At 41.4% G+C, this 12,843-nt stretch overlaps 1 protein-coding gene and 1 pseudogene across 1 annotated transcript; one reads left to right on the top strand and one right to left on the bottom strand.

Moving 5' to 3' along the window:
* Positions 1-686: 686 nt before the first annotated feature.
* Positions 687-3,245, top strand: LOC115683441 (wax ester synthase/diacylglycerol acyltransferase 7-like; annotated as a pseudogene).
* A 2,375-nt stretch (positions 3,246-5,620) lies between these two features.
* On the bottom strand, positions 5,621-9,458 carry LOC115683473 (receptor-like kinase TMK4). The gene is made up of 2 exons (XM_030608002.2): positions 7,172-9,458; positions 5,621-6,510 (listed from the first exon to the last, which is right to left on the bottom strand). Exons 1-2 carry the CDS (start codon positions 9,396-9,398, stop codon positions 5,996-5,998), a joined length of 2,742 nt encoding a protein of 913 aa, XP_030463862.1. The 5' UTR covers positions 9,399-9,458; the 3' UTR covers positions 5,621-5,995.
* Positions 9,459-12,843: the final 3,385 nt, after the last annotated feature.

Below are 12,843 nucleotides of genomic sequence, written 5' to 3'. Positions count from 1 at the left end.
AGGTGGAGCCCACGGCAATGAGCGGAGCCCACGGCCACGAGGCGGAGCCGACAACCACAAGACGGAAGCGACGGCCACGAGGCGGAGCCAACGACCATGAGGTGGAAGCGACGGCCACGAGGGGACAGGCCGTCCGCTTTTCACCGGAAGGAGGAAGCAAAGAACACAAGTGAAGATGAAGGAGGGAAGGGAAACAATCTGGGAAGGAGAAGAGTTTCGGAAAGTGAGGGAGAGACATTTCATTCAAACGTGAAAAAGAACGAAGAGAGAGGATGGCAATTAATGCTCGTGCCTTCCCCAGGTCTTCTTTGAGCGGGAATAGGTGTGCAGAGGAGAGAGAGCCTCCCATAATAGGGTTTTCTCTTTCTCCGCATCTCTCCGCGTCAGATGCCACGTGCCAATTTTTTAATGGATCCACGTGAGCAAATATACACCACGTGGGCATGTGATGTGGTGATAGTAAACCACTGAATATTTTCTCCTCTAAAAGTGACCTTGCATACTTGTAAGATAGATATCGCCAAAAAAAAATAGACTTGTTAGATAGTACTAGCAAAGGACGACCTACTATAACAAAAAACAAATAAAGCACTGTTCACCAAATAATTGTAGGTAATTTTGTTCTTTAATGTTACGGGAGATAACTCCGTTTGTCCTTTTCCCTCTTTTTTATGTCAATGATATCCAATTCTTTCAAAGACTTCTTTATAAATTCTCAACCTGTTGCTCTTAGATTGAAATTATTACAAGTCCTATCCAATGGAGTTGATAAAAGATGCTGAAGGTCTTGAGCCAGTGAGCCTTGCTGGACAGTACTTCAACAGTAAAGTAATGTCGGTTTTTGTTCTTGCCATGTTGGAATTCGAAATTCCAATCGATGACTTGCAAACTACGTCGCTCATCAAAGATGTTTTCCTCCCAATCAACCCACGCTTCTATCATGGTATGTATGTATGTGTGTATGTATGCATGTATGTATGTACCCTATGCATAGATATTCACCAGTGGTGGGATTGACATATGAGTAATTAGTGTATATCAGGTGATTGCATGCATGGTCACATATCTTGAATGAATAAAACCTAATTCACTGCACATACTTGGATATTATTTTGGTTTTCTTTTGTCTTGGATAGGTGGTGGGAAAGAAGGGAGAAAGAAAATGGAAGAAGGTGGAAGTGAATGTGGAAAACCATGTACACTTCCCCTGTTTTTCCACTCCAAAGGGCTCATCATCTCTATCCGAGAATGACAGTCTCCTCAAAAGTTACATTTCGCAAATAGCTATGCAATCATATCCAGAAGGCCAGCCATTGTGGGAAATACATATTATCTAGTGTCCAACTAGTGAAGCACAAGGAACCATAATTTTCAAGCTTCACCATGCCCTCGGGGATGGCTATTCTCTTGTGGGTGCTCTCTTGTCTTGCCTTCAAAGAGCTGACGATCCTTCTCTTCCAGTAACCTTTCCCTCAGTCAAGAAATTAAGCTCAATGAATAAGGATGACAGAAACATTGGACTTCGGAAGGTGGTTAGCAAATGTTTTTGGCCGCTCGTTGACACAGTAAGAGATTTTGGTAGGAGCGTCTTGAAAAGCACTTGTGTCGCGGATGATTTGTCACCGATTCGGTGTGGCTCGGAAAGATTCCGGCCTTTTCCATTGTCGACAATCACGTTCTCATTGGATCGCATCAAAGACATCAAGTCTTGCGTTCGAGTGGTAACAAACATCATTTTGAAGACTATACTAATTCTAGCTTCTTGTATCACACGTGCATTACTCGATCTTTTAGCATTTTACTTTTTATGGTACACTTTTTTTTTTTTTTGTAACCGAGGATCCGCCACCATTCCCCGGGGACGAGCCCGCACAGGTAATCGGGGCGCCTATACCTCGGGGGAGACTAGCCCAGCAACCCACCGCCAGGGCCCCCCACTTAAATTACGGAACCGAGCGGGGATTCGAACCCAGAACCTCTGAGGAGGGAAGGAAAGTGCCCACCAACTCGGCCATGCGCATGTGGGTTTTATGGTGCACTTTTCGTCTCTAATCTTTTGCATAATAATGGTTGCCTTCACATAACTAGCTCAAAAATATTTATTTTTTAAGTATTCACAAAATATACGTAGTTTAGGTGATATTTACTTTAGACGTTTACTATACCCAGTCTGAAAATTAGTATACGGCTAGTATTCAGAGTGAACAAGGGTTAATCAAGGAAAATAACATGGATTTACGCATTTAATGCGCATAATGTTTTTTTTTTACTGTGTAACGATTTTTTTAGCCACAAGAGCACATCATGACATCCTTGAAAACAAAAAAGACAGTTGAGCTAGAAACTGGTTTCTTTTCATATAGAAAATAAGTTCTAGAAAACTAGTTGATTGCTTCTTCCAAAGATAATTAATATCTTTAGTAGCATTCGACGATACAAATGCAACATTATTTCTTGAACTAGGGTCAAATTGGAACATAGGCATATTTACTCTTTTACTATACAGAAATCTATTAAGGCTTCGAATCAATCAAAACTTTTGTAACGACTTCGAGGGCAAAAAAAATAACATATCATCAGTCGTTTTCGATTGAATTTTCTCTATAATAAAACAGACCATCAAAGACGTGATAACGGGAGTAATCTTCTTGGCAACTCGATTGTACATGCAAAGAGCATGCCCAAACTCAAACCTGAGCACCAACTCCACAGCGCTGGTGTTGCTGAATACGATGAATTTGCGAGATTACAAGTCCCTAAGTGACATGGTTAGACCTAATTCCAAGTCACCGTGGGGAAACAATTTTGCATTCTTGCATGTGCCGATACCGAAGATGAAACCGGGCGATTCTCAGTTCTCTGATCCTTTGAAGTTTGTCCACAGAGCTCGTGAGGTGATCAAGAGGAAACGGAGCTCCTTCGGTGTAGTCCTCACAGGGAAGCTACTTGAGATCATGAAAAAATGCAGAAACGCAGAGGTAGGTGCATGCCGTGACAATTAATTAATCAGAAATGCTAAATATGCTTAGTCTGATTCACAAAATTGATATGAATGCACTCTTGTTTGCTTGAACTTGCAGGCAGTAGCAAAGCACATCAGCAGGACATTGAGAAACTCGAGCATGGTCATCTCCAACGTTATGGGGCCAATGGAGAAATTGTCTCTGGGTAATCATCATGTTAAAGGCTTGCACTTCACAGTCGAAGGCACACCTGGGGTATATTTCTAGTAATTAATTTTGATTTCGACCCAAGAGCATAAAATTACCAACGCTTGATTGGTGGGTCTAAAGTTTTGGCACTGAGCCTCATTTTCCGAGTCGTTATATGCATCTTCTTCCGAAATATTGATATAGATTGCAACTTTTGAGACATCTACAGATCTAAGCACAAACTTTTCTACATGATATCGTAATACATTTTATGCAACAGTTACTCTCCTATGCCATCCGCAAGAAGTCGACAGGATGTCGAATTCAAGAATCGATGTCTTATTTACCATAACACATAATCACTAGACTGAATTGTGAGCGGCCTTCTTCTCCATAAACAATAATGTGATGAACACATGAAATCTATTCTTGCGATTAACTTTTGCAGAGTAAGGCATAACGATCTTCAGCTATGCGGGAAATCTGAGAGTAGCAGTGCGAGCTGAGCAAGGCTTCATAGATTCCGAGCTGTACACCCGCTCGCTGCTTGATGCTTTCGACATGATCCTTCACGATGCATGTGGGAAGCAGCAGAAGCCATTCCTATTCCTATTATTCTGCTGTTCAACGCCTTCTGATGATACCCTAATTTTTTCCTCTCTTGTTTCTTGCGATGAAGATATTGTTGACATGAACGGATCAAGAAATCGAGTCTCGGGGGGCCACATCATAAGACTACTAATCCCAAAACGAGGTCTCATGTTAAAAAAATTAAGGCATGATCTGTTATCATTTCCCCTATTGAAATGTCGCTCTTCTTGCTTTTAATTCGCTCCTACATGCGGCGTTTTTCCCTCTTTTCGCAAACTAACGTCGACTCTCGCTCTCAAAATTGAAGAAGAAGATCCCGATGGAGTAAAATTGCAGTTGCTGAACCAGTTTCGAAATATGCTGACACTCCGTGGGCTTAACCAGCTTCTATTAACAGCAGATCATTGGCTTTATGTGAATAAATAAGGTCCATAATAATCACTTGTGCATGAACCAAGGAAATATAATTTGAACAAATCGCTATACAACGAGATATGTTAAACTTTGAATTTAGAATATGAAATATTTCTACAAGGATGGAAAGACTATGGATGACGGATGGAGTCGAAGTTTTTCGTTCTATCTTATCCGGCATGTAGGATTTGTTATTCAACGAAATCTAATTCCTGGTCTAATCAAAGTCTGGTTTAAGTAACGTAATAAAAATCGAATTGTGCATGATAATAAAGATAAGTATAAGAGTAATAATTTTTTAGCTATTGTAAACTTAAAAGAGATAATCACCACTGCTAAGGAACAAATAGCTTGAGAGAAAAATACTAAAAGCGATAATACATATCTTTCTGGGTGTTAACGTCGTGTGACCTGACTTATAAGCAACGTTTAGAGGGAAAATGTGTTAATTTTGATAATTTATCTTTTGGCCATGATGTTGGATTAGTATTAGAGACAAGTAATGTAATCTACAGTAACAAATATTATCCTGCCCCTACAAATAATAATAAATTCGAATTATAATAAATAAAAAATGATAATTGTTGGTTAATGCCAAATGTGGTCCACGGGCGCACAAGCGCTAATTGCACACCCGCACACGGTATTGTAGACTGCAGCCCACTAAGCCCGTCGTCTTCATTTGTAGGATAGAAAAAACTTTCACTCATATTTTGTTCCACACCAACAGAAAATACCTTTACAGTGGAAGGTTATTGGCCCCAGAACAAATGAGTTGTAAATTTAAATCATACATGCACGACCTTAGTAAACACCTCTCCTATGATATCCTTACCAGATATGCTTTTCGTGGGGTTTGGTTTTTTTGTTATATGTCATTGTCATGTTTCAGAACAGTGACAAATATATTCCTTTGGGTACATTCAGGCAAACCAATCATTGTATTTGGTTCAACTTCACTCCAGTCCTTTTCACACTACAATCAAAAAGAAAAAAAAGAAAAAAAAAATAGAATGAAATTAGTCGACTTTAGTAATTTAATAAGTGAAAACATCAACTCATCTCGCGAATAATTTCTTCCCCACAACCACACATAGAAAAAATGAAAGAACTGGGACAGGGGTCCCGCAGCATGTGCACAGCAACTGCTGTATCATGTTCAATGAAAGGGTCCACTCTTTTTAACGTTCCTCTAACATGGCCCCCCAACACATGCATCTTCCTAACATGTGATTTCAGTCGCAGATTCTAACCCAACCCCAACCAATCTCTGTCTCTGCGTCTCTCTCATCAAGCTTTTGGTCTGTCTTCTTTTCTAACATATACAAAGTAGGCCAACTTATCTGCTGGCATATGACCCACCTAATGCATGTTGCACAGGCTGGATTGGAGAATCATCTCAAAAGGGACCAGGGGCATGATGCTTTTCACAGAGGAAAGCTCAATGAGTACACGAGAGAAGGAAAATTAATTTGATCATTCATAAGGAAAAGGAAGAAATGGAAAGTTTTCTAAACCCAATTACTACATTCAAGTGAAAGCATTCGCTTTCTTTTCTTTGCAGTGTAAAAGAAATATCATACACATATCTACGCTCCTCTTCTTAACTCGGTTTTCTGAACAAGCGAAGATAGAAAAGAAAGAACGAGTGGAAAAAGAATAACAGATCAAAGAATGAAAACCTAAGTAAGTAGCTCCTATTAACTCAGCTCGAGCAGTATAAATCATCAGGAGGCTGCAAGAAGATCAATTAAGTGAAAGAATATATGATAGAAGCGCAGTTCCTCCTCGGTAAGACACTGGACTAAGAAGGTGGGAGGCATATATTTTAGTCCCCCTCACCGGCAATCCATGGAATCAAATGTGTCCACAAAATGTGCAGGTTCTGGAGGGATGCTTGCCTGGGTTTGGGAGATGGACGCACCATTAAACATTGTGGAAATTCCTTCATCTGCTTGCCATCTTTCTAGAGCCTGAGGGAGGCTCATGTGTAGGTCAATGCCAAAGTTGTCCTCGTCCTCCTGGCGAGAAGGCTTCCACTGTTCTACAAGAGGGCTCAAAATGTTCACTGCGTGGCCCAAATCGGGTCTTTGGAAGGGTTCGCGGGCAGTGCAGTGACCTGCCAGCTCGGCCACTTTGCAGATGCTCTCCAAGGTTTCGTCGTCAGGGTTAAGAGTTTGGTCTATGGCTTTTGGGATGCTTTCCTTGTTGATTAAGACTCTGCGGAACCATGTCACCAAATGAGCCCTCTCATCTGGCAGAGAATCATCTAATGCTTTTCTGCCGGTGAGTATCTCCATTAGAATAACTCCAAATGCATAAATGTCCACCTTAGTGGTTACCCTGCCAGTCGCTGTTATAGAGAAAGCATATCAAATTCAACTTCTGAGGCATACAATCCAAGCAATCGAACAAATGGGTGCCCAGAGAACGCCCAAAGCAGAGTACTGGAGAATATAATCGAAATTGTACATCTTAACTGGAGAAGAAATTTTTCTTCAGTGTTAGCATTTGCACATTTTTGGATATTGCAGCCAGTAAAATCTATAATACCAACACAATAAACTAGAACCAGGCTAATAAACTAGAACCAGGCTTTCTATCCACATATACGACGAAACAGAACAATAAGTTGGAGATCATGGTCATACATCAATCTCCAGCCAAGGAAATGCGTGAATGCTCATGAGTACCCCAATCAAGGAAAGAGGACTTCCAAAGAGTTCAAGATTACAAAGACCATTTTGTGCTTTTTGGTGTATCTTCCTCTATTTCTCTCCTCTCTTCGTAAGCGCAACAATATATCATAACAAGTTTCAAAAAGTCCTAATGTCACCCATTCTCATATTCTTTAATTGTCCCGCTATCAAAAACTTTTGAGTGACTATATCTCTCAGACAATTCAATCCTACTCTTCAGGGCTACCAAGATTGCTGGAGTTCAAGAAAGTGCAGCCGTATTATAAGCAAATTACAAAAGACAAACTGAAACAAGAAGCATCGAAGCTCTATTACCAGCATATTCGGGAGCTAGATAGCCAAATGTTCCAGCCAAACGAGTCTCGAGAGAGTACTTGCCATCGGGAGCATTTTTAACCAAACCAAAATCTGCAACTTTCGCCCTCATGTCATCCCCAAGAAGTATGTTAGATGGTTTCAAGTCCCTGTGGATAAAACTCTGTTGAGCCAAGCTGTGTAAGTATTCTACCCCTCTTGCAACATCCAGAGCTATCGTAACTCTCTGCTTCCATGTAAGGGGTGAGCAGCCCATCTCTTCCCACTCAAACAAATGCCGAGCCAGTGTGCCCTGTGCCATATGCTCATATACCAACAGCCGTTCATTACCGTTGATACAATATCCAAGGAGAGCAACCAGATGCCTATGCCTGACTTTAGTAAGTACTGCAAGTTCAGCTTGGAACTCATACAATCCTTTATTTCCTAGAGCTGAAGATTCCATCCTCTTAACGGCAATCATGGTCCCGTCATGCAGTTCCCCTTTGTAGACAACACCAAAACCTCCCCTGCCTAATACATTGCTTTCGCTGAAATCATCCGTTACTTGTCTGAGAACATCAATTGAAATGGCGACATTTCCACCATCGAAGACAGGAAGGTCGCCACTACTCTGACTATGCATCTCACTTTGAACACCACCATTCCCATTCATCCCATTTATCTTAGCTACTTCTTTTCCCTTTTCTAAATTTTCACCCTTCCCAATCCCTGTATTTTTCCTTTTGGCATAACAGAATTTGTATAATACAAACAGCACCACCACTAAAAATACTAAAACAGCCAAAACAAGAGCCACGATCAAACCAGCTGAGACAGAAGAGCCCTTCCTTGCACTCGATGAACTTCCAGAACTCGAATTTGAACCCGGCTCAGAAGTTCCCCCACTCCCAGAGCTTGATTTTCCGAGCAAAGGATTGCCCGTGGTAGTCAATTTTACTGAAGCTGGGAAGACTGGCACTGCCCCAGAGAGATTGTTGTTCGAAACATCAAGGACCTGAAGCTGAGGCAACGAGGCCAAACTATTCGGTATAGAACCAGTCAAATCATTATCATTCAACAGCAAACTCCTCAAGGACGTGAGATTGGCAAACGCGGGTGAGATCGTCCCCGAGAAATGCTGCTTGGAGAAAGTCACGGACGTTACATTCTTCCCCTGACAAGCAATGAAACTCCACCCTTGACAAGCATCATTCCCTTCCCAAGAATCGGCCAGCGTCATCGGATAACCCAGCGCCCCTGCGATCTCCAGCAACGTAGTGACTTGCGGAGCGCAAGGACCCGGTGCAGTGTTACAAAAGCTATTAGTACCATCATAAGTAAACTGGATGTTGTTGGGGTTATCGGGCACAGGGCCCTGCAACTTATTGTTGTCCAACGACACATTCTTTAAACTAGGCAACGACATCAGATTAGCAGGCACGACCCCGGTGAGCTGGTTGTCGCGAAGCTGAAGGTCGAACAACCTCTCGCATTTCGACAGGTCCGGGATCGGACCAGTGAACCTATTCTTGTGCAACCAGACTTGAGACAACTGGGGCATGCCAGACAAAACACCAATAGTACCTGACAAGCCCTGCGCCTGATTGTTGAGCCACAGGTTCTGAATCCCGGACCCAGCGAAAGACGGCGGGAGCAGCCCGGTGAGGTTGTTGTACGACAGCCGCAGGCTCTGGAGGCTCGGGAAGGAGCCGAAGAAATCGGGCAGAGGCCCCATCACGTTGGCGTTGCCGGCGTAGAAGGTGACGAGGCTCGTGGACTGATTCAACTCGGACGGGATCGGCCACGGGTCGAGGTCGAAATTGTTGCTCAGGCTCAACGTCTGCAGGCTCGTGAGCCCGGCGAAGGCCCCAGAGGGCACGCTGGTGAAATTGTTGCCGTCGAGGTAGATTTCCTGCAGGGAGGCGAGGTTGGCAAGGTTGGGGACAGGGCCGGAGAAGGCGTTCTTCTGGAGGGACAGGGTCCTGAGGCGGGAGAGGGAGGAGAGGTCGGCGGGCAGGGTCCCGGTGAGGGACCGGGAGGCAAGGTTGATGGCGCTGACGCGGGAGGATGAGTCACAGTTGACACCGTCCCATTTGCAGTAGGAGGTGGCGGAGGACCAGCCGGACGGGGTAGGGGACACGGCGGCCCGGAGCTCGGACATGGCGGAGGATTCGTCGCCGGATGCCGCGGCCACGGCAGAGAGGAGGAGGAGGAGGAGGAGGAGGAGGGTTGCCATGTCGCCCATCGTAGAGGGAGGGAGAGGGAGGGAGACGTGTTATGGTGCTACGTTGTTGCGTTGTATGGTTGATGATTTGGTTGGGTTGACGGACAGCGAAGAGAGAGAGAGAGTATGATTTTTATCGGGATTTTGAGGGAGATAACGGGAATTATCTAATTTGTTGCTTCTAATTTTATAAAAACAATTTGCCTTAATTAAGGAAAAAAAAATTAAGACTAGCTTAAGTAAAGTAATTCCCCTATTTTGCGCTTCTCGCGCCTCCTAATTTTATTTTGGACCTTATATTTATGTGAATTGTTAATTAATTCCTTAAAATCGATAATATATAACTCGCGTAAAAAAGGAGGTGCCGGACACGGATCTGACAAAATAATTCACCGAGAAAACAAAGTTCAAAAAAAGATTTTATTCTTACAAGCTATATCCTACGAATTTTCGAAATCTTTCATAACCTTTTAATCAGAAATTTTTGGATCATTATCTATTAGGAAAATAGATGGGAGTCAAGTGTCGGATAAGAATAAAGACAAAATCATGTTAATTGGTGGAAAATGAAAAAGAAAGGTTTGCATTATTGATAGTCTCAAATGACAATTTTATTTATTTATTTTTATTTATTTCTCTTTTTTTTTCTCTATTGATAATGTTTTGTTTGTGTAGAATCGAACTTCCAACCTGTTTTGTTTGGACTGTGGGTGGAGACTTCTTTTCGAGGGGGTGTGAAGCATAATCTAAAGAACCTTTGCAACCTGCTGAGCTGGCAAAACGCGGGAAATGAATGGCTAGTGCTTTTGTCCTTTTGTTACATCATATGTACTCGATGCGTTTATTATTGATCATTTGCGACGCTGACGGAAAATATTTCTTGATCAACAACAATTACGTCTAAATCGCGGATTCATGTATATGTCCGTGTAGTCAATTTTTAAGAAAATATTATTTGAGTGGTTAATTTTTCACGAAATAAATACTTTTAAATTTGTATCACGTTGGAGGAGTTAGGAAAACAAATTTGAATTTATGGATATCTCTGCTGTTAAATAAAGTCTATAAAAGCTTGATTGACAGAGTTTGATGTGGACAGGTGTCGAAGAGAATCGGGAGTTGTTGAATGTTGATATGATAAAATTAATGAGTTGTGATGGTGATGGACCAAAACATCTCTGTCTAACACAAATGATTTATGCACTTTAATTCAATATATAACGTGGATAATGAACTTTATAATTCATTTGATGTGATCCACGAGACTATATGAAAATATTCGATATTGTCCCTAAACTTGAATTAATTGAAGGACAAAATTAAACATTTTCATATAGTCAAGAGATTAAGTTGAACATATATCAAAAGTTTAGGAACTACATTTAATAAATTAAAAATTTAGAAATGACATTCTACGTGGAGCAAAAATTCACAATCCACATTGAAGAAATTAACATTTGTCATTATTCCTTTTGTTTTTTTTTATTTGATTGTAGTTATCATATTGCTAAGCATCATCTACAAGGGGTCGTTTGAGGTCAAATGATTGTTAGCCTTTCATTTAGTCTTTAACTCCCCGTCGGAGCTCACGAACTAATCGTACCGGTAATAATCATGTGATGTCTCGAAATCATTTAAATAATTGTAATTTCATATAGACCTCCAACTTCAGACGCGCAATCAAAGATTGAGGATTAGTTCGGCTACTCTCGAGTTTCAATATGAGTTGCTCTAGTGGTACCCTTTCTCTCTCGTAATGGACCCCAATCGCTCGATCCGTAGGTAACTTAGTGCAACATGGCAAATTTAATTGAGAGGAATCAGCAAAGAAAAGAAAGAGGGTTCAAACCCTATCAACTTGTAAAGAATGAATCTTTTGGTTAGAAATTATATAGACTTCATAAAAAGGGAAATGCCACGCTCCGTGTGGCACGAAATATGGGGCGTTTGAATTAAAGGATTGACAGACCTTCGTAGTTCAACGTTTTAGCCAAATTTGATTTGATTGTCTTTTCAATTCATCAATTTAAGCGAGATCTGCCATGGGATTTGGATTGTGACGATGTTAACTAATCAATTGATTGTCACATGGCGAGTAGATTAGTCAAACATTATGTGCCAAACCCCTCATTTTAGGTCTTCAATGCTATGATGCCCCAAGAATGCGCACCAAATAAGTTCCATGACACTATTTGAACGGTTGAGATTGAATCTCCCTCATTTTCTCTTTTTTTTCCCTTCTTTTTCCCCATTTTCCCATTTTCCCGATCTGCCCCTGCCCATGCATGACCGAACTGTTCACATGGTAGAGATTTTTTTTTTTCATGCGAGCCCGCATCCTCTCGGCCGTATCATTGTCATTGGCCTAGCACGAGCCTCCTCATGCTTCACCGGCCATGTCCAATCTCGTCACAGCCCCTTCTCGTCTATCCGACAAACTCACAGTCTCTACTCATCAGCTCGATCGAGCATGGCTCCACAGGCCTCGACCACAGTGTCAGCCATAGCCCTCGGGCGAGGCCCCTATTTCTTCATGGATAGAGAGGAAGAGAAACAGAGACATTGGTTGATGACGGTGACGGGGAGGGCGACGGATATAGGGAGGTGATTGCGGCGGGGTCTAAGCGACAGCTATGTACGGGGATGGCGGCAGCGCGATGTGGGAAATGGGTTATCGGCTCTTTGTTAGAAGAGTTAATATCACAAAAAATTTCAAATTGGTACACTCATAATAATTTTACCCAAAACTAATTTTTTTATCACCAAAAATCCCAAAATGGTACACCTATGACAATTTTATCCCGAACTAATTTTTTGACCACGAAAAGCTCCAAACTGGTACATCCGTGACAATTTTACCTCGAACTAATTTTTGGACTATAAAAACCCTAAACTGGTACACCTATGACAATTTTACCCCAAACTAATTTTTTGACGACCAAAAACCCCAAAGCGGTACATTTGTAACAAATTTACCCTTCATTAAATTGGATTAATATCATGAAAAATCAACTTGTGACAAATAGAGGGCTAAAACCCCAAACTGGTATATCCATCAACTACTACATATCATTAAACTCAGCAATTTGACAGTAAAATTTAACGAAAACTAGCAGAGGGTAAAATTGTCATAGGTGTACTACTTTTGGGTTTTTTGTGGTTAAAAAATTAGTTCGGAGTAAAATTGTCACGAGTGTACTAGTTTGGGATTTTTAGTGGTCAAAAAACTAGTTCGGGATAAAATTATCACGAGTATACAAGTTTGAGATTTTTCGTGGTCAAAAAATTAGTTTAGGGTAAATTTATCATATGTGTATCAGTTTGAGATTTTTGGTGATATTAACCCTTGTTAGATTGGTGTCTATTAGAATTTTTCTGCCTTTGGTTATTTGGGATAAATCTTCTCAAAGCTTAGAGGTACTTTGGTCAAACGAGGTAACTCTACTAGGAAAAAACTATTAATTGC

The sequence above is a fragment of the Syzygium oleosum genome, unplaced genomic scaffold (assembly GCF_021117445.2).
Source record: "Syzygium oleosum isolate NSW1041296 unplaced genomic scaffold, Sole_v2.1 Sole_v2.01, whole genome shotgun sequence".
NCBI lineage: Eukaryota > Viridiplantae > Streptophyta > Magnoliopsida > Myrtales > Myrtaceae > Syzygium > Syzygium oleosum.
The sequence above is the reverse complement of the archived record's forward strand: the minus strand, read 5'-3'. Positions and strand labels throughout refer to the sequence as shown.

Bases quoted from the DNA above. Each gene is read 5' to 3' on its own strand.
- LOC115683473 (XM_030608002.2), bottom strand. From the start codon at position 9,398: ATGGGCGACATGGCAACCCTCCTCCTCCTCCTCCTCCTCCTCCTCTCT. The intron at 6,511-7,171 runs GTAATAGAGCTT...TCTCTATAACAG, and splicing joins TCTAGCTCCCGAATATGCTG to CGACTGGCAGGGTAACCACT.